This window comes from Cnephaeus nilssonii (assembly GCF_951640355.1).
Source record: "Cnephaeus nilssonii genome assembly, chromosome: 9".
NCBI lineage: Eukaryota > Metazoa > Chordata > Mammalia > Chiroptera > Vespertilionidae > Cnephaeus > Cnephaeus nilssonii.
In genome coordinates this window covers 86298031-86319934 of record NC_137080.1, presented here as the reverse complement: position 1 = coordinate 86319934, position 21904 = coordinate 86298031, and the positions used below count along the sequence as shown (strand labels likewise).

Sequence of the window (21904 nt, the reverse complement as noted above, 5' to 3'; positions counted from 1 at the left end):
GGGCGAGGAGAGACCCGAAGTCTCGGCGCACTTCCCCTTTGTCTCACCGCGGCCGGAGCCCTCCCTCTGTCCCCAGAGGGCGCGGGTGCGTGACCCCAGGCCCACGCAAGTCTCCTCCTTCCCAATTAGGCAGCGCGGCCTGATTAAAGGGGCGCTACCCGACCCCTCCCTCCCGATCCCCATCGAAGAGATTTCCCTTCATCAGAATCTCACATCCTCCAGAAATTAATTTGATGCCTCTTGTTATCAATTAATTGAATCTCGTTGGGAGAGAGAGCTCAGCCAGGCGGCTTCGGCTCGGCCCTGGTGTGCCGCTGTTCGCCCTCCCCCTTGCAACCAGGACAGCCTAGCTTCGCCCCCTCCCCATTTCTCATTTTCTGCCTTGCTTTTAATTTTACATATTTCCTAATATAAGAGCCACTGCTGTGGGCCCCTTTTCCCGGTCGGCTTGGATGAAGACCTATGGACTGGGCACTGCCTTCCCTTCACCCTCTTCTGAGCGTGGGGGGCCCCTCCTGTCCCCTGGGCCTGTTCGATCCTTCCTTAAATCAACAAAGCCTCACCCTTTGGGAATGTGGCCCTGACCCTGACCCTGTGTGCTGCAGGGGGTGCTGGTGAGAAACCTGGAGAGCAGGATTGGGGGAGGCAAGTCTGGGGACAGACTCCAGAGCCTCCCCCCCCCCCCTTCACATAATACACCCCGGGACGGGGCACTGGAGGACAGGCTAGGGACCTGTCAGCCACCAGGATTTTTGTGAAAGTTCTGTCTTTTCTAAAGGAGACATTTAGGAGCTGTTGCCCCTACCAGGGCTGATCCGTTCAGTGTGTGGCGGGGGGGAGGGCGCAGGTGTGTGGTGCCTCCTAGCTACCTAGCAGCCAGCTCAGGCGTCTGCCGAAACAAGCCCTCAGCATTTCCAAGGCCTCTTGGGAACCTAGACTCTGCCTCCCGCATGGAAGATGGAGGAGGAAGGTTCTAGAAGACATTCCAATCTGGGAAGAGATGGTGGCAGGTACAGAGTAGATCTAGGTGGTCACCAGACCCTGAGTGAGGAACCGTGTCTTGCCAGTTCACATAGCTCCCAGTTCCAGTAGTGACACTGACTCTCATTTGACAGGTGAAGGAGCCAGGCCCAAAGAGGTGACCTGCCTTGTCCAGGGTCCCCCAGCCAACGGGAGCCCGTCCCTCTGGAATGCTGGCCATAAGGGCTGAGGTCACAGATTGACTGAGTTCACCCCTTGTGCGTTTACAACGGTGAATTTCACACAGATATCCCCGCTTGGCTCTCTTTTAAAAACCCAAACACTGCCAACACCGAGCCTACATTTCTGGGTGGTTAAGGGTAGACTGGGATGAGTGCCCCCACTTCTCCCGAGGCCTCCTAGATGACCAGCCTCGCCCCGTGGGCATTATGGCTAGCAACTCCGCCATGGAGATGTCGCCCGTCGAATGTGGGGTCTGTACAAGAGCTCGGAGGAGACCTTTAAGGATGTCCCTGGCCCAGTCTGTTTCTCACACAGCTTCTTAAGAACTGATGGCGTTCTACAGTTGTTTTTCCTGCTTTTTACCACGGAAAGAATTATAGGGCCTTGTGTCTCGAGGGGCCTTTCCAAGCTGAAACCAGCCCATCCCTGCCCAAGTGAACTCCTCTAGTCTGCCCCCAAACTTATGTACTTCTTGTTGGGGGCGAGGGAGACTTTGTTCTAAGGATAGAATCACAGGTTGGGACTGGGGAAGAACCGGGCAGAAGTCACCCTTCCAGAACTCAGCTTGGAACAGAGAGAGATGGGGAAGGATGCTGCCGCTTGCACATTCAGATGTGGATGCGTTTTGCATTCCCCTAAGTTGGTGCCCAGGATCCCTGTGAAAGCCACACCTAGGTATGTCATTTCGGAGACAAAGGGTTGGGCCCGAGCACCTCCTTTGGGCTGAGCAGAGCAGCCAGGGCCCCAGGGAGGGCCAGGCGGTGTGATCTGGCCCAGGCTGGCTGGAGCCCCTCCCGTGTCCACAGGAGCCCCCTGGTGCCAAGGGCACTATCAGAACCAGGCTCCAGATGGCCACTCAAGCCATGGGTGAGTAACCCCCGTCCCTTAACCAGCAGGCCCCCCACAAAAGACGTCACTATTTAATTAGCCATCTCTGATTAACCAAACTTGGCATTCGCCTCCTCTTGCCCTCATCTTTCCCAGCTCCGAATCAATGGCTTTGATATGCTAATTAGGGAGTAATTTAATTTCAAAAGGCCGCAATTAACAAGGGTGTTGTGGACATGCTGTAGTTAAGCGGAGTAATCTAATTTGCATTAGTAACAAGCAGGGACTAATTAGAAGCTTAATTAGACACTTAGATGGCTCTTATGTTTACTTTCTTAATGAGATGGAGTGGGATCTTTGGTTCTTTTTTTTTTTTTTCTTCTTATTGTTAATTTTCCCTTTTGGTCATTGTACTGGGAAGGAGTGTGAGGAAGGCCACCTTGCTAGGGCCTGGTAGGAGCGTTTTGGGGCTGGGGCCAGTGAAAAGTGAGCTGAGTGCCAGAGGTGGTGAGGAAAGGTTCAGATTCCAGGGAAATTCCAGAGTGACCCCCCTCGGGGCTTTGCCACCTCTGAGGGGTGAGGAGAGCACTGGTCTGGGAGTTGGAAGAGCGCAGGTTTCAGTTTGGCTCAGCCTCCTAGCAGCCAGGTGGCCTTGTCAAGACATCTTCAAGGTGTGGTTCCTTCTTCATCTGGGATGTGAGTTCCAGGATGTGTGGAGAGGCGAGGAGGGAAGGGACAGGGTATGGGAAAGGACTATCTAGGACTCTGAGTGGAATGATTATTATTAGGAATAACATATATTCACAAATTGTGTGCTCAGGCTTCACTTCCTAATGACAGCTCAGACGTCACCTCCTACAGGAAGCCTTCCCAGAGTATTCCCATTCCCTCTAGGCACCCATAGACCCCCAGTGTCTATTTAACGTAATATTTATGAAGTTTGTATGTTGTGTAGGGCAGGGGTTCTCAACCCTAGCTGCGCTTGAAGTTTAGGATTCTTGGAAAGCTTTTTAAATTGTCCACTCCTCGGTCCCAATCTCCAAACAGTCCAATTTAATTGACCCAGGTTGGAGCACAGGTATGGGTGTTTTTGTTAATGCTTTGTTTGCCTGTGTATCTCGCCCCTCCACCAAATTGTAAAGCCCCCCAAAGTAAGGGCTGGATTTTATTCACCTTTCTGTGCCCCAGGCCCCAGTACTCAGTATCAGTTGCAGGCAAAGCGCCCCCCCCACCCCCGCCACCCAGCTGTGTGCCTTGTAAACGCATCTAGATTTGACAGGGTTTGTAGTGTTAGCCTTTGAGTGCCTTACGCAGGATCTGAGAATCTTCTGAAGGAGATGAGAATGGAATTAAATCTCTAAAAAGCCGAGTGGCTCGTGAGTCTTCTGGGATGTGGCATATTGCTGAAGGGAGGGCAAAATTGGTACAAATTTTATGACATCAATTAGGGAATAACTGTATCAAGAGCCTTAACAATATGCAATTCTGCCTTTCAAACATATGCTAAGTAAATAGAAATGTAGTGTATTCTGTTCGCATAAGGGTGTTTATTGTAGAGTCATAGCAAAAACATAGGTAACGGTCTGGAGGTCCCACTCCAGGGGGGGGGGGGTGGCTAAGTAAGTTCTGGAACATGCGGCCCATTCGAGCAACTATGTGGCCACTAAAAACTGTTGCTTAAAATATTTGATGTCATGTGGAAATGGTTATGATAGTAAGTGGTGAGTGGAAAAATAGGAAAATTCAAACCACGTACCGATTCTGACCCCGGTTTCACTTTTTCAGTGTTTATATGCCAAGAGAGTGAGAGTGGACTGACTGGAAGGGGCGGGGCCACCGGGCTGGCTCCCTGGGTGGTGGAATTATGGGCACTAATTGTTTTTTTCTTTTATGCTTTTCTTCAAAAATTTCTAACAAGAGGCTTTTTACTTTTATGATTTAAAAACTAGTTGTTTGGAACTTGGGAGAGGACCCGGAACAGACCTCGCAGGATGTGGCCCACCTCCCATCGCCGCTTGTTGTAGCCTCTTGGAGAGGCTGCCCTCGCCCTGCCGCCCTGCCGCTCGCACTGAGCTCCGGGGCCCTGAGGTTTTGTGCTGAGAAGAGGCCTTAGATGGTCCCTAGGTCTGGGGCAGGTGGCTCCTAGGGGGTCATGTAGGGAGAATGACAGGCAGCAGTGGGAGTACAGAGGAAGCTTAGGGTGTGAGCCTCTGACCCGCCCCCACCCAAGGGAGCGTCCCAAAGTACCAAGGAGGGCAGGGGTTGGAGAGGGATGAAGCTTCTTGGGAACTCAGGGAGCCCCCTCTGTCTGGGGAGAGATGCCGCTGGCCTGGTCAGAGAGCGAGTAGTCCTGTGACTCATGACCCTGCTCTGGTTTGGGGTCCCATTTTGGAGCTGTAGAGACATTTTAACCTTTGGGGTCCTGCTTCATTTCCCTCGAGTGCTGAGCCAAGGGCTGGGGTCAGTTTTTACACCATAGCCCACTCAGAATTGGGTTGAACAGGATCTCCTGGGCCCCCGTAATTAGAGTGACTACCCTTCTCTGGACACCTTCACACGGTGTGTTTTATTGGACACCGCAGCGCCCCTGAAAGGAAGGTTTATTGGTATCAGCCCCATAATCCAACCGGTGACCTCACTGCTCAGCGCGCTCATCACAAAGGGAGTAAGAGACCAGAGAAGGGTCAGCAGGTAGGATGGCAAAGGAGTGGCTGGCTACGGAAGGCCACGGCCAAGAGGCTCCTGCCTGAGCCCTCCCCTCATCTGGCAGCCTGAAGCCAGTGGGCCTTTGGGCCTGAGCTGAGGAGCCGGGGGGGTGTGGGGGGGGGCGTGGAGAGAAGGGGTGTCTCTGGGCCTTTAGATGACTGATTGGGAGGCATCCTTCATTATTGGTCTGAAAAGCCCTCCGCTGTATGTCCCCTGACACAAGTAAGATCTGATCGCAGGCTAGTGAGAAAGAAAGGAAAAGAGAAAGAAAATGTATGGCAAATTCATGCTCTGTTCTCTGTGGTACCCACATGTGTGCCCTGAAAAAGTCTTGAAACTGGTGACCTCGTGTGAAAAAGAAGGGCGTTTGCATATGCTGTTTCCCCTGCGTTCAGTGGACTCTCTGCCTGGCCAATTCCTTCTTACCCTTTATTTCTAAGCGTAAATGCTATTTCCTCAAAAGAAGGCCTGTCCTGCTCCCCTCCCCCATTTAAATTAGAACCCTCTGTTTATTCTCTGTACTCATATTTGATACAATTTATTTTATTTGAGCTTATCTACTTACTGGTGTCCTTATTTGTCACCTGCCTCCTCCCCCCCCCCCCCCCCGCAACCCCCCGCATGGAAACGTAAGCTCCAGGACAGCAGGGCCTAGGTCCTGTTCTGTTCAGGTCTCTATACACACAGTGCCCGGCACACTGTAGGCGCTTGAAGATTTGTTGAACCAGTGAATGGACGAAGGGTCATTGCTGGTGAAATATGCTCCTGGCCAGCCATTGGAGAAGAGAGAGGAATGAGTTTGTTCACAGCCCAAACTCTATTAGTGGCTAAACTTTCAAAAAGACAAATGCTAGATTTACTCAGACAAAAAAAAAAAAAAAAGGGAGAGGGAATAAGACCTCATGATTACCACTTGCCCTCAGAGCATTTAGGACACTACTGCACTGGCTTAAAAAAATAAATAAATAAAAACTGATTTGAGCCGAAACCGGTTTGGCTCAGTGGATAGAGCGTCGGCCTGCGGACTCAAGGGTCCCAGGTTCGATTCCGGTCAAGGGCATGTACCTTGGTTGCGGGCACATCCCCAGTAGGGGGTGTGCAAGAGGCAGCTGATTGATGTTTCTCTCTCATCGATGTTTCTAACTCTCTATCCCTCTCTCTTCCTCTCTGTAAAAAATCAATAAAATATATTTAAAAAAAAAACTGATTTGAGAGAGAGAGAGAAGAAGGGAGGGGGAGGGGAGAGAGAGAGAGAAACATTGATTTGTTGTCCCACTTACTTATGCAGTCATTGGTTGATTCTTGTATGTGCCCCCTGACCAGGGATCGAACCTGCAACCTTGGCATATCAGGACCACACTCTGACCCACTGAGCTACCTGGCCAGGGCTGCCCTGGCTTCTTTGAGGTTTGTAAGCCTGTGTAGGGCAGGGGTCCCGTTTCAGTTTCCTGTAGACAGATCTTCAGGGCTTGGCTTACTTAGGCACTCAGTCCACGTTGAATGAATGAGTGGCCTTGGAGATGAGATGGCTCATCTGGTTTCCGCCACCAGGAGGCTCATAACTAGTCAGTACTCCTCCTCGGAGCCCTATTGCCTTGGGAACTCTTTTTAAAAAATGACTGTTCTCAGGCTCACTGAGACCTATGGAGTCAGAAACTCCAGGCCTGGGCCCCAGCCGCCTGTGTTTGAACAAGCTCTCCAAGGCGATTCTGATTTGCTCAAGTTTGACGTTCTCAGCCTTAAGGTTTTAATCCATCTATTCTCCCTTCCTACCACCCCATGATAATATATTTTAAGAATCTTTATCTGTCTTTCGTGGCAGGCTGCTGCCCAGTCTTTTTGGAGAAGTTGATAGGGGTATACATTATAAATAGCTACATCTAGTCGAGTTTTCCCCAATATCCAGAGGAGAAAAGCGGGCAGTTAACTTGGCCCAAGTCACTCAGCAAGTAGGAGACAGAGTTGGGACCCGGGTTTCCAACTCCTAGTCTCACCCAGGCTTTCAGGGAGCTTCACAGAGATCCTAGGCTCTGAGGGCTGGACACAGTGTCTCCTTACTTCAACTCAAACCAGCATCCCTGCTCCCCGGACAGGTACCCTGTAGTCACACCCTCACCCTCCATGCTTCCCAAAGAACTGGGGGTGCACGCATGCACGTGCGCCCTGCTAGGCTCAGCCCCCAGGGCAGCGCTGGCGGCTGCCCCGCCCCCTCCTCCCCTCCCTCCTTTGCGGTAAACTCCGGGCATCCATCAGTCTGTTAATTGCACTAATTAGAGATCGCGGAGGTGTTAATTGGAAAACCCTGGTATTGTGCCTGTTTGGGGAAGAAACCGTCAATAAAAATTAATTGATGAGTTGGCTGGGCCGGCAGCGCGGGTTCGCAGCGAGGCGCCGGGTGTCGTGGCAAATGTTAGGGCTCCGACTAAGCGATTGTTAATTAAAAAGCTAAGGTAATTAATACTCTCTTACACCATATGGGCCCGCGGAAAAGGCACAATGATTTCTCTACGTGTAGGACTCCACATCCTTTTTCCCCTCCCCCCAAAGCACCCTGGCCCTTGGGTCTTCCTTTGGTCCCAAGGTAGGTGGAGCTCGTCACTTCCGCCAGGGAGGGGACTGGGCGACCGGAGGAGTTCCCAGGCATCCCCCACTGTGCACCTTACGGGGTTCTTAGAAGGGCCAGTAGCCTCTGGGGAAATGGGAGCCCCTAGCGGCCCGCAGACTCCCCCAGAGCGGAAGAGGCGGCTGCGGCTTTGACCCAGCTTCCTTCCTTCTGAAGGCCGGGCCCAAGGCCCTGGGGTACCCTGGCTCCCGAAGGGGAACCCCGAGAGATGGGAGACTAGGACCTGCCTAAGGGCAGGATCAGAGCCCCAGACAGAAATCCTAAATCACCTGAAATAACTCCCCTGCGGCCGCTCTTCTCTGCCCCAAGCGTGGTTGCAAGGGGGGTCTGGGAAGGCTGGGGTGGGGAGTGAGGGCTTCAGTGTATTGAGTCCTAGAAAGACCTCCTGATCCCCCATATACGCGTTGTGTAAAGGAAGAAAGAACAGCCGTTAACTTGGGAAAGGCAGTGACTTGCCCAGAGTCCTACCACAGGCCCCTGAAACCAGGTGGTCTGATTCCCAGGGCTTCTCTCCTTTCTGTGGGTGTTCAGCTAATGTTTGCTGGGGAGATGGGGGACTGGACCGAGGTGGAAGAGCGGAGTGAAGGGAGGAGGGGACTCCTGGAGGGTGCCCCCCTTACCGGAGCAGGAAGCTCTAGCCTTTTGGGAAAGAGACCACAGCTGTGACTCAGATGAACCCTCACAGGCTCCTTCTAGCCACTGCAACAGTCTGGTTTCGTGTCCACCTGTTGGGCCAGGGAGTTTTACTCCTGGAGCTTCCAAGTCAGAAGAGACCTTCAAGACCACCTCTCCCTGTGGAGCTGGGGAAGTTGAGGCCCAGGGAAGGAGGAAGGCGGAGTGTTCACAGCTGGCTGTGGCTGAGCTCAGTCGGCCCCTGCCTTCTCCTCTAGCCAGGGTCCAGGTCCTCAAGGACACGCCTCCTCCGCTACACCCCACATTCTTGTAGTTACAGGGCATGGATATCAAGTCTCACCTCCAGCACCCCACCCTACCCCATCCCAACCCTAGCAGGCTGGGCCCCAGGCACCCAGAGCCTGCTCACCCACAGTGCAGGGAACACCCCAGTGCTATTGCAACACCCCGTGGAGAGGTGAACTGGAGGCATGAGGCCGATGGTGTGCTCATTCTCAGAGGGCGGGCGTCCCAGGGCAGAGGTGAGGGTTCCGGCGCCTGGGAGCACCCGCCTTGCAGGTTTCCGTGGGTGTAGGTGGGCCGGCTGGAGCGTGGAAAGAGGTGACGTTCCCAGGAGGGGGCAGAGTGTGCCCCGTGGGAGTTAATGCCATTCATATACCCTGCGGAAATGACTTTTCAAATGCATATAATCTCAAGCATGCAAATGAGAGGCTTGCTTCACCCTGTTTAATATGAATGATTGGCCCTTGAATAGCTATTATTACACGCCACATTGCTGCAATTATGTTGTTCACTGGGTGTCGCTATCCCCCCCCCCCCCAATTAAAAAAAAAAAAGGAGAAAAGAAAGGGACACCTCTGTTTGTATCCTCTTTACTTTTTCTCCCTTTCTCCAAACTTGCTGTCTGGTCTACAACTTGATGGTGTGTGTGTGTATTAAAAGGGGGGCACTCATTCTTACCCCAGGAAAGTACCTGCTGGGTTCTCTTTCCTTTCTCCTGTGCACACACACCCCTGAGGCTCTGGTCTTTGTCCCCTGGGGCCCAGGAGTTCTCAGATCTCAGAGAAGCTAAGCTTGGAATCGGGGCAGGCAGCTGCTCTCCACCTCCAGCAGGGCCAGTGTTGGGGGAGAGGGAGACGAGTAGGCCCCTGCTCTCTCCCCACCCCCCTCTTGTAGCTGGGGCCCAGGCCCGAGTGGGGGAAGGTGCTCTGTAGGCTGCTGGGAGGGATCAGGGTGGGTGGTTGGGGGAAGGGGGGGCTGGAGCCCTGTGCTCTGGCGGGTGGAGGATGGCGCCCACCCCATCCATCATTTGGCAGCCACTGGCCCTCTGGCTGACACGGCCATTAAGGCCTGAGACCGAGTGCTCAATCTCTTCCGAACCATCGCCCCCAACCTCGCCCTCTCCCTCGCCCCTGGCCCAGCTCCTCTGGACCCAAGAGTGGGAGCAGCAGCTGGGGTGGGGGAATACACAGGAGAAATGTTCCTTGGGAACACACAGAGAAACGCAGACACAGGACACTCCAGCAGCACAGGTTCCCATAGGAAGCCACACGGAGACACCTAGAGTCACAGAGGGAGAGGGGCCTTAAGAGCAGTGATGTGGCACATGTAAACTGGTGGGCTCCCCGTGGACCCTTACAGCTCTCTGTCCTGCCCCCCAGGACCCTCACTTCCATTGGTTTTGCTTCCAGCAGGGATAAAACGGAGCACGTGGCCCAGTAGAGTGAGGGGCGCAAGGAGAGAATTTGGGGGCAGGAGAGACATGCTCCTGGGAGCTGCCATCTTGAGGAGGAATTAGGGAAATAATCCAATCTTTTCCAGTAGTTTCTCTAATTTGCTACCTGCAAGGCCTCTTGGGTTAGGGAAACCATGTGGTTGTGGGGTCTGCTTAGGCCAAAAGGGAACCAAGAAGGGAGGGAAGAACACTGCTGACCTTCACAGACCCCACTCGCTGCTCCTGTGGCTTCTGCGTGACCTGGGCCAAGCCTGTGACCTCTCAGCCTCAGGGTCTTCACCCTCACAAATAGGGCAGGCGAAGAAGGGGTTGATTGGAGCTTACTCTGCTAGGTGGTTTGTATGTGCTGTTTTATTTACTCCTGGCAGGACTCTAGGGAACAGAGTTTTAGGGAGTTTAAGGCATGTGTGGAAGCCCTGGTTGGTGTGGCTCCGTTGGTTGAGTGTCGTCCTGTGCACCGTAAGATCACCAGTTCCATTTCTGGTCAGGGCACATGCCCACATTGTGGGTTCAGTCCCCCGATCAGGGTTCATGCAGGAGGCAGTTGATTAGTGCTCCTCTCTCACATTGATGTTTCTCTCTTTCTCCTTTTCCCTTCCTTTCTCTCTCCTCCCTTCCTCTCTCTCTGAAATCAATAAAAACATCTTAAAAAAAAAAAAAAAGACGTGTTGAAGCCCTAGCCAGTTTGGCTCAGTGGATAGAGCATTGGCCTGTGGACCCAAGGGTCCCATGTTCGATTCTGGTCAAGGGCACATGCCTGGGGTTGTGGGCTCCATCCCCAGTAGGGGGCCTGCAGGAGGCAGCCAATCAATGATTCTCTCTCATCACTGATGTTTTTATCTCTCCTTCTTCCTTCCTCTCTGAAATCAATAATAATAATTATATATATATATATATATATGTGTGTGTGTGTGTGTGTGTGTGTGTGTGTATATATATATATATATATATATATATATATATATAAAAGGACATGTTGAAAATCAGTCGTGGATACCAGCCATCTCCTGTTTCACTAAAATCCATGTGCCTCTCAAGCGACTTTGGGGGGTAGTTGGATACATCCCAGAATTTGAGAACAGCTTTGCACGTTCAGGTTCCCCCATCACAGTGTGGGTACAAGCCCCCGAGGTAGTGGGACCTCCACAAGTTGTAGAAGGAAGTCCAGGCCCCCTCCTCCTCACTGCCCTTGTCCCTCTCTCTTTCTGGGAGGCAATTGGAGTGGGGAAAAGAGGGTATGGAATTCAGGCCTTGACCCTTTGCCTCTGTAAATCCCCAAACTCTGGTCCCTCCGCTTTCCCATCTGTCGGGTCAGGATGATAAACACGCTCAGTCTTGTGATTAGGCATCACGGTGCCTGTGGAGACAACGTTATTGAGTGTCTACCTTTGGCCAGACCCTCGCCTGCCAGCCTTAGAAGGGAAGGTGGAGAAGTGGCCACGGCTGCCTCCACTGCACAGCTCCAAGCGGAGTCTGGCTCCCAGTAGGTGCTGGGCAAATGGAGCCTTCTTGCTGTGGAGCAAATCTTGATTAGACCCGCAGTGCCCTCAGGAAAAGACTAGGGAGGCCCCTGACCTGGGGAGCTCCCTATCTACAAGCACAATGGCCATTCCAGGTGTTTGTGCCACCGGAGGAAGGAGCATAGTGAGTCCCCGTGAATAGCTCATCTGCTTTTAAGTTCTTGCAGAGCCCTCGCCCCTCCCCTCCCATCCCCCCATGCCCTGGCCTGGAGGGAGAGGCCAGAACAGGTATGGGGCGGGCAGCATCTCCCCCTGCCATGTAGAGGTCTTCTGGAGGTCACGTTGAGGAAAAGTTCGGAGAGGGGGCAGCTGCAGTCTGGAGCTGCCCCTTATCGGGGCCTAGGGGAAAGGTGACATTGGGAGAGGTTGGGGTCCCAGGAGCAGCCCCCAGAAGGTTGAGGAGGAGATGGCCCAGGCCCGGGGTGGGGTGTAAGGTGGGGGTGTTGAGGGACATGATTGAACCCAGGGTGGAACGCGCACCTGCCCTGCCCACTCAGCCCCTCCCCCGCCTCTTCTCCCCCTCCAGGTCCCGCTAGAGCGACATGATGGTGGAATCTGCCTCGGAGACAATCAGGTCAGCTCCCTCTGGTCAGAACGGCGTGGGCAGCCTCTCCGGGCAGGCCGATGGCGGCGGCGGTGCCGGGGCTGCGGGCGCTGCTGGAGGCGGTGCGGGCAGGGACACAGCTGCGGGCGCGGACAGCAACGGCGAGATGAGCCCTGCGGATCTGCTGCACTTCCAGCAGCAACAGGTAGGAGCTGGCGCCCCTCCTCGCCACGGGGACAGGGCGGGGGCGCGCCAGGCCTCTTCCCACTCCGGGCCAGGCAGCTTCCCTTTAACCATCTTGGAAAGGTCCAGCTCCCAGGGACCCCCGCTGTGCCCTCCGTGCTAGTGGCCACCTTAACCAAGGGAGAGCTGAGCTTTCCAGAGGAAGAAGTGGGACTCGGGGCCCTGAGATCATGGCGCTTCGGACAGTCTCAGAAATGCCCGCCGGGACAGACAGACCAGGGCAGCAGGCCCGAGGGGTACATCCCGGGGGCGGGCGCCTGGGCTCCTGCACACTGGCTAGCTAACAGGGTGGGGGAGAAGACCCTCCCTTTAGACGTGTGTCCACTGGGGAAGGGGGCTGGACACACAGGGTATCTCCACTTTATTTGTGTTGTAAAATAAGGCCCGCACCCCCCCCCCCCACCCCGCTCCATGTCTGCTTGGGCCCCTGACTCAAGCTGTGAAGAGATCAGACTTCCAGACACCAGAGGCCAAAGCAGCTGGGAAAAGGCCAAGAGCCAGAGGCAAAGGCACGCCTCCATTTTTAGGGCTCAGACTGGGCACCCCTGTCTGTATCCACTTGCCCTCTTGCCCTCCATCATTCCCGCTCTGAACTGCAGAGTTCAGGAGTTCAAGACCAGGCTTTCTGTGGATAGAGAGGCCCTAGGGTGGGGAGCCTGGTTGGGTGATGACAGAACAGGGGCCCAGGTTCCAGCCCCACCCGGGAAACAGGGAGAATCTGCTGGACAAGTTCAGGAGAACCGGCCCAGCCAGCCCGGCTGGAGAGTCTCCTCTTGTTTGACTCGATGCTGCTTCTCGAATCGCTGCTGGTGGCACTGGCCCTTAGGGGCTCTGCTGGGAATAAGGAAAATTCAGGTCCTGCCTGCCCCTCCCCACCGGGATCCCACCCTGCCTTATGGCCTTAGGTGCGTGCCTGCCCGGATGTGTGTACATTGCCCTCCTGCTGTCTCCCAGGTTCACCCCGGGGCTCCTCCTCCCACTCCACAGCCCCTAGGGAGTGGGAGAGGTCAAAGGGCAAAATCCTACCCTCCCACCACATGCCTGGGAGCCGGAGGTCAGCCTGGAGCAGCATGGTCAGGAGCTGGGCACCCTGCACTGAGCTAGCTGGTCAGCCAGCACTGACACACGCACGGAACAAACCCGGGTTAAGGCCGAGCCTGCCCCTTCGTGCGACCTTTGCCAAATCCTGGGCCTCCCGAGCCTTGGCTTCCTTGGGTGGTTAGGATCCGATACAGTTGAGGTGTGAAACCCCTGTCCCCAGGGGCTGCGTGGATGGGAACAGAACTAAGGGCTTTAAAAATCACTTCCTCTTACAAGCAGTGGGGGCTGGAGTGGAAGGGCCGGGCTCCGTTCCCCGGGGAGGTGGGCCTTGGGAGTTTCCTGGCATCTCCCGAGCCTTCCTAAGCAGGATCTCCGGGGGAGAGACTCTGTGCCTGTGCCGTCTACTGGGGACAGAGGTCAAAGGGCAAAATCCTACCCTCTCCCAAAATAATGACAAGCACACCCCACCAGAAGGCTCCAGGCCACCCATTTTGGATGGCCAGCTTCCCCTCCCGCACTTCTACGCGGAATGGGGGGTGAGGCGTGGGCAGGAGAAATACCGAAACTGGGAATGTCTTTTAAAACGTGTTTAAAGTGAAGCGTGAACACAGAAACTGGGTGGCGGGGGAGATGCGTGGGGTGGGGAGGCACTGTGTGTGCTGATCAGGTTTCTCCGCTCTGCACACGCATGTTTTACCCTCTGTGTTCCATGTTCCAGCTATTCCTGTTTGTTTTGGGGAATATCCCAAAGTCCTGGAAAATCCTATATCTGTTTCACAAATAAACCGGGGTGGAGATCTGGAGGCAGGCGGAGGGCTGTTTTATCCATTTGGGCTCTATGGGCGTAGTGCCTGGGGCCAAGGAAAATATTTGAGACTTAAAAAGGTTCTGTTGGCTCCAAACTATGAAAAGAGACCTGCAAAATTAAAAATCCAAAATGTGCAATTAAATAAGATCCGTCTGTAGGCCCTGCTCCCACCCCCCAATATATGAGTGAGGTGTGGGGGAAGTTTCAGGGGTAACACTTTCGGGCCCCCCAACAACCAATGTTCCGATTTGTGGGCTAAACAAACCGTAGGAAAGAGAGCCTGGCCCAGTGGGCTCCTCCTCCCTCTCAGTCCCAACCAGGAAGTCCTTCAAGGACAAACAAATACCTGTGTCTCTCACATGGGTTGTGCCATTTAGTCATCTGGGGGGCAGGGAGGAGTGGATATTATTATTCCCGTATCACAGGTGAGAGGGCAGCAAGAGGGGTCTCCCAGTTCCTAGTTCAGGGGTCAGCACAGCCTCCTTTTTGCTCCTGCCACTCACACAGTCCCCTGTAGGAAATGGAGGGAGCAAGGCCTGCAACATAGTAGGTGCTAAATAAATGTCTATTGATGCATGATGGAGAGCACTCCATTCTCCACCTAAAAGGTCTCTTAAAACAAACAAACAGAAGCAACACTGTCCACTGGCCCTAAGTAGCCACTTCAGAAGAAGGAGGTTGGAGGGGGGTGGTGTCTGTGAGCATTGCACTGGTCTGTCCCCGCTCCCTCTGTCCTTCTGTCTGTTGGTCCCTGTCCCTCCGCTCTGGGTAAACAAACCCTGGAAATGCAAGCTTGGCCTTTGGGAATAATGAGTTGACAGAGGAGAGAGAGAGAGATAAACAGGGCGAGTCAGAAGTCAGACTGGTGACAGGACTTTAGGCTGAAACAAACAGTGCTGAGGAGGGCAGCCACGTCACTTTGGAATAAGAGCAGGCGCCTGTTTCCATGCAACAGCAGGCCGGAGCTTGTTTAAACAGAGGCCGGGGTGGAGGGGGGGACATAGCTTGGCTGCCAGGCCCCTCGGATGGAGAGAGGGTCCCTGGCTGGCTGCCCCATTGCAGCAGTCAGGCCCCAGCTTCCCCCTCCCCCTCCCCCTCCCTCTCCCCTCTCCCAACACCCTTATTGGTGAGTGACAGAGCCATGCCACGTCCACTCTGCCCTTAGTCTCCAACCTCCTCACTCTTGTGAGAAGAGGGTGTGGGGAGTGTCGTGGGCCTGGTGCACGCATTCCTTCAGCAGACATGCACTGCACCTGAGTTTGCACGGGGGACCCTGCTGGCCGCTGGAGTTGGTGATTCCCCATCTGCTGTTAAAGAATACTCTGGACCCAGCAGACGTGCCAGCTGCCCATCAGTCCTCTGCCTTCACCTAGGCAGAGTCCTTCCTCACCCCCACCCCCCCCCAGCCCCCGTGGTTCCCCACGCATGGCTTTTATCTTGCAGGTTGTCGTTGCATTTTATCCTAATCTGATTCACCTGCATGGACGTGTTAATAAATGTTCATATGGGGATTGCACAGATACCTCTGTTAGGGGCTTAGTAAGAGCTGGGAAAATGTGTGCCAGCTTTTGGGAGGTGGAGGGCCTGGGGAGGTCTTGGGGGCCCGACTGGGCACTCTGGCCCAGGCGAGCAGGACTTGGGGCAGGAGGGCTGAGCAGGCCCAGTGGGGGCCGGCGGAGCTGCTGGCCGCTGCACTGAAAGGCGTCCTGGGCCTCCAGAGCCGCACTCCTATTGTCCTCAGGTTGTGGGGGTGACAGGTCAGCGAGGGTCACAGGAGGGTTGCTTAGCGTCTGGGAACTCCCACTGCAGTTGCTGTGGCAACCGGGGCCAAATCCCACCCTGCGCACATCCTGTGGGGAGATTCAAAAGGGTTGGGGGGGAGCTGCACTTTAATGGGCTTTTAACTCACCCCCCTCCAAAGAAATGGGGGGTGTCAGGGAATTGGGCAGGGGGAAAACGAAGAATGGAAGAGATTTCTGTTTTCCTTCTCCATCTGGCTCTCCTCTGCCCAAGCTGCTTAGGGGGGTGGGGCGGGAAGGGGAGGCCTCAGAGGTGAATTAGCACTCCCCACCTCACACACACTGTCTACAGTTGTCTTTACTTTTAGGTCTGGGGCCCACTTTTTCAGTTTGTGGGACTCCCACCCTCATGCCAGGTGGTCCTACACCTCCTTTCCTTTCCGTAGAACGAGTCCCTTCCCCAGGAGGTGCTGGAGGGATTGTTGGGGCCCAGACTCCCCAGAGGGAGATTAGGAACTTCATGTCAGTGAAGTCCCCTACTCTCAGCAGCTGCAGGGTCATGCTTAGAAAGTGCTCCTCCTGCCCTGCCCTGGAATAGGGGGCAGGTGAGTGAGGGGCTGGGTTTCGAGGACCAGCAGGGGAGAGAGCTGTAACCCCCCCCCCCCTTCTTGTACCCATCCTGGGTTACTCAGCCAAAGACCACTGTTTCCTGTCTGCCTCCCCTCCAAGGAAAAGGGAGGTCCCCCAAGGGGAGGGAGCTCCAGTCAGGGGGCGGGCAGAAGAGAGGGCCCACGGCCGGGAAAGGGCTCCAGGCCCCTGCTCTTGTGGGACCAGAAAAGAGTCAACCCGCTCTAGCAGCCTCCCTTCCAGTCTGACTTTTCTCTCCTCCCTTACCCCCTTGGACGCCAACGTTTTTATCCTACTGGTCAGGAGTTGGGGGCGCGGAAGGGGGGTGGAATGTTCCCCTTCTGAGGGTGAAGGTGGGCCTGGGGAGGACCGCACTCAAAGCACCTCCCAGTGGGTAGCTAGTTTTCTCCCAGGGAAGCACCTCTGTTCTGAGGAGGGAATGGCGTGCGCCCACAGCCCCACTCCAAACCCCACCCCTGCAGAAGTGGCTAGTGTGAGGGCAGTAGCCGGGCTCATGGTGGCTCTGAACCCAGACTTCCTTACACCCCGCTTCCTGAACACTCCACAGACAGGACCACCATCGAGGGGTACAGGACTCCCTGCCACCACCGCCCACACTCAGGCCCTGCCTCTTCCAGCACCCACACCAGCTGGTCTGGGCCCAGAGGAGCCGCATGGGCCGCCCGGGGTCGCCCCGGGTCCTGAGGCCCCCACTGGGGGCGCGGGGCAGGGAGAGGGAAAAGGGGCCTCTTGGAGGAGCGCCCTTCCCCTTCAGTGCTGCGGGCCCAGGGTCTGCTCTCATCTGCTGGTGGCAGGGGCGCGGCCCTGCCCGGGGAGGCGTCCCCAAGGCCCTGAGAGCAGGCCGCGCCAGGCCTGCCTCTCCCACCCACGTGGGCCTGTCGGTATCGGTGCGTCGCTGGTTTTCATTTTAATGGTTCTAATTTGAGAATGCGCCAATGTCATTTTTACGAGGTTGGTGTAAAAAAAATTTACAGCCTTTTCCAAAAAGCTTTTTTTTTTTTTCCAAGGGAAAAAGGTGTAGAATCACTTCGGGGGTTTTATGGTCTGCACTGCCCCACTCTCTTTGCCCCCCTCCTCTGCAGTTTCATTTTTATGTCTCTGCTGGAGGACAAAGCCTGGCTGGTGGAGGACCTGGGTCTCCCCATGGTCAGCACCCTTCCTGGTTGGGACTGCTGACCTCTGACCTTTCTCTCTGCACCCCTTTCCTCTACTCTGGTTCCCTCCACTCTCTGTTTCAGTGAGTGAACGGAGAGATGTTTTTTGTTTAATTCAAATCAACAAGTACTTATTAGGCACCGACTGTTTACTAGCTGCAGGTTAGGAAATTCTATCACTTCTGTAATTCCTTATATTCACTTGCTTAAAGTCCTCCAGCAGTTTTTCCTCGCATGTAGAATTAAATAAAAAAACATTGTCCCTGCCTGGCCAGAGTAGCTCAGTCGAGCGTCGTCCTGTGCACCGAGAGGTTGCCAGTTCTATTCCTGGTCAGGGCTCGATCCCCAGTCAGTCGGGGCACTTGTGGAGGGCAGCCGATGTTTCTTTCTCTCTCTTCTTCCCTTCCTTCCTCTCTGTAGGCATGTCCTTGGGTGAGGGTTAAAAAAATCACACACCATTGTCCCTGTGTGATCTGGCCCCTGCTCATCTCTGGGACTCTCTCTCAGGCCGTCTGGCTCAGCCACACTGACCATGCATGAGGCACCTCCAGGCTCATTCCACCTCAGGCCTTGCACCGGCTCCTTCCTGCGCCGTGCACACTCTCCTGGGAGAGTTGCCTCCTCATTCTAAATGGCTCCTCAGAGAGGCCTTCCCTGGCCACACAACCCAGGTAGCCAGCCAGCCTCTGTAACGCTCACCACCATCTCATGGCTCGCTTGCTTCCGTGTTGGTGTCTGTCTCACCCCCTGAGAATGGAGCCCCGTTAAAGCAAACACCATGAGCCCACAGTGTCTAGGACCAGTGCCCCATGGGGCTTCATAAATATTTGCTGAATGACTGATAAGTGAATAGAATGTTATACTGTGGCCCTGGGGGGACAGGTTTGGGATGGGCCAGTACCCCAAACACCTTCCCGATGCCCCTCCCCTAAATCTAGCCAGACCCCAGTTGAAATTATCAAGATAATTTAGGTCCCAATTTTGCCAAAGTTAGCTGGGTGCAGACAAAAGAAGTGTTTGGAGTTTGTTTATTTTGGCTACCCCTCACCACAATCCAAATTAAACCAGAATTTGTTAGGGGGTCCTCCATCCTGTCTGGCCAGCTCCTGGCTGCAGGGCCCCACGTCGGACCCGGGGGATCCAGGGTCTGTTTCTGCCACCGTGTGACTCCGGTCCGGGCCTGTCACTGCCCTGGCTACCCATTTCCTCGTCTGTAACGGGAGCTAGATCAGCGCTTCGTAGACCTTTTTGCTTGAGATCTACAGTGAGAGCTACATTTTACTCGGACGCCCAGCACACACGTTGTCACGAAACAATGTTTATGCTCACCCAGTAACTCTAATGTTTAAAAAGTATATGTGTATGTGTATTTTTTCCTCATTTTTTGACCCACTAAATTGATATAATGACCCACCAATCAATCATGACCAGCCTTTTGGGCAACACTGGCCCGGATCCCCTCTAACGCTTCCAGCTCTCCAGCTGCGGTTTGTGCTTCTGCCTCTCCAATCTCAGAGCTCAGCCCTTCAGGCTGTCTCCGTGAGCACCAGCGCATCCCACCCTCCTAAACACACGCGTGGTGGGACTGGGACCCGGCACAGAAGCACAGAGCCGGAATCCTTCAGCCTCGAGAACAGCCCTGCACCTGGCTTCCGCAGAGAGCTGCCTCCCCCCCTCCTCCCCCCGCTCGAATTCTCAGAGGCAGAAATGAGGGGGTGGTCTCCTACTGGAGATGACAGACCCTCCTGTCTCAAGACTTGTTTTTCTTTTCATAGCAGCTCCCTGTGGCCCTCAAAGCTCTAGCTTCACTCCCTTCCATCCCAGCCGCCCTCCCTGGATGCCATCCGTTATAAGCCATTTGTTCCTAATTGTGGAGATCCTGCTAATGACTTCTGAATGGGTGATGGGGGGAGGAGAGTTCAGCTTCATTAGTGAGACGGAGTTCTTAGCTTGAGGGGAAATGGGGGTGGCGAAGGCTGGAAGAGGGTTTGGTTAGCTAGTCCTTCTGGGTGGCAGAGGACAAATGACCAGGAGCTGCCTGGGAAGGCAAAAGATAAATTAAGTGACAATAGTTAATGTCCGTTCAGGACCCGCTGGGTGCCAGGCACTGTGCTAAGTACTCCATGTACATTGTCTCATATACTCTTCACAGCAACCCTGTGAGCTAAGTACAGGGTTATCCCTATGTTGCAGAGCAAGAATGGGGGCTCAGAGAGGACAAGTGACTTACCCAAGGTCACTTAGTATATGGTGGAGCCAGGATCTGGATACAGATCTCTGACCAGGGTCCATGCACCCGATAGACCATCCTGCCTCCCTAGGGGAACACTAGACCTTACTCCCCAAACCACAGAACTGGGCATTTAGTTTTCAGTCCAGCGGGTGGAGGGAGGAAAAAAATGAGGTTTAAGAAGCCAAATGGCTCCCAGTTTCTTTTTTATATTTTTTAAATAAGTCTTTATTGTTTAGATTATTACAATTATTCCTCTTTTTCCCCCCATAGCTCCCCTCCACCCGGTTCCCACCCCACCCTCTGCCCTTACCCCCCCACTGTCCTCATCCATAGGTGTACGATTTTTGTCCAGTCTCTTCCTGCCTCCCCCCACACCCCTTGCCCCCCAAGAATTGTCAGTCCACTCCCTTTCTATGCCCTTGATTCTATTATATTCACCAGTTTATTCTGTTCATCAGATTTTTTATTCACTTGATTTTTAGATTCACTTGTTGATAGATATGTATTTGTTGTTCATAATTTTTATCTTTACCTTTTTCTTCTTCTTCCTCTTCTTACAGAATACCTTTCCGCATTTCATATAATACTGGTTTGGCGGTGATGAACTCCTTTAGCTTTTTCTTATCTGTGAAGCTCTTTATCTGACCTTCAAATCTGAATGATAGCTTTGCTGGATAGAGTAATCTTGGTTGTAGGTTCTTGCTATTCATCACTTTGAATATTTCTTGCCACTCCCGTCTGGCCTGCATAGTTTCTGTTGAGAAATCAGCTGACAATCGTATGGGTGCTCCCTTGTAGGTAACTGTTTTTCTCTTGCTGCTTTTAATATTCTCTCTTTGTCTTTTGCTCTTGGCATTTTAATTATGATGTGTCTTGGTGTGGTCCTCTTTGGATTCCTTTTGTTTGGGGTTCTCTGCGCTTCTTGGACTTGTAAGTCTATTTCTTTCACCAGGTGGGGGAAGTTTTCGGTCATTATTTCTTCAAATAGGTTTTCAGTATCTTGTTCTCTCTCTTCTTCTGGCACCCCCATAATCCGGGTGTTGGTACACTTGAAGTTGTCCCAGAGACTCCTTACACTATCTTCATATTTTTGGATTCTTTTTTCTTTTTGCGTTTCTGGTTGGGTGTTTTTTGCTTCTTTGTATTTCAAATCTTTGACTTGATTCTTGCGTTCCTCTAGTCTGCTGTTGGATCTCTGTATATTGTTTTTTATTTCAGTCAGTGTATGCTTAATTTCTAGTTGGTCCTTTTTCATATCCTTGAGGGTCTCGCTAAATTTATCGGCCTTTTCTAGAAAATTCTTGAAAAACCTTATAACCGTGGTTTTGAACTCTATATCCAGTCATTTGCTTTCCTCCATTTCTTTCATTTGTGACCTGTTTCTTTGTCTCCGCATTTTGGCTGCTTCCCTGAGTTGATAGAGTGGCTTTGTGTGCTAGGTGTCCTATAGGACCCAGTGGCTCAGCCTCCCCAGTTACCTGAGGTGGACACTATTGGTGCACCCCTTTGTGGGCTGTGTGCCCAGTCTTGTTGTAGTTAAGCCTTGATTGTTGTTGGTATCACTGGGGGGAATTAACCTCCAGGCCAATTGGCTGTGAGGATCAGCTATGTCTACGATGGGAGAACTTCTGTGCTGGAGACACCCTTATGAGACAAGAATTGCTTCAATGGGGCTTTGGTGCTCACTGAGTCTGCCCCCTGAGTGTGTCCATTGTGGATCTGAGGAGTTGTAATCTGGATGGTCCCACTCTGACCCCTGGGTACACTGGCTCTTGGATCTCCAAGGAGGTGCCAATTTAGCCTCTGCCTGAGGCCACCCAGCAGGAGCTACGGAGAGATCTGCAGATTCTTCTTTGTTTGGGTTTTGGAGGTGTCCAGATGAGGCCCAGCTGTGAAGCAATGCAAGCTGCTGTGGGGCCTTGGGCCTTCTTTTGGATGTTCTGGGTCTCACTGGCTCAGCTGCAGTTTGTTAGGTAAGTTTAGAATTCAAAGGACCAGGCCATTCATATGCAAAAGCCTCTGTGCTCAGCTTGGATGGGGCTGAGTCTCAGGGCGGAGCAAACAGCGATGGCTTCCCGTCAGCCCTGCCCTAAGAGGCCCCTGGTTCTCAGTGTCCCGCAGTAATCGCTGCAAGCACCTCTGAGAGAAAGCCGCCCTCGAGTTTCACCCACTGCCAGACAGTCCAATTTCTCTCCGTATGAATCTGGGTCCCCATAGTCTCGCCCAGAACTGGAGTTCAGAGCAAT

At 53.6% G+C, this 21904-nt stretch overlaps 1 protein-coding gene across 6 annotated transcripts in view; it reads left to right on the top strand.

Moving 5' to 3' along the window:
• FOXP4 (forkhead box P4) overlaps window positions 1–21904 on the top strand; it is a 53864-nt gene that overhangs the window by 6523 nt on the left and 25437 nt on the right. For all 6 annotated transcript variants that reach the window (XM_079780589.1, XM_079780588.1, XM_079780592.1 and 3 more), the window contains exon 2: window positions 11775–11997. In XM_079780589.1, coding sequence (XP_079636715.1) covers window positions 11791–11997 — 207 coding nt within the window. In that variant the 5' untranslated portion in view covers window positions 11775–11790. The remainder of the gene's footprint in view (window positions 1–11774; window positions 11998–21904) is intronic.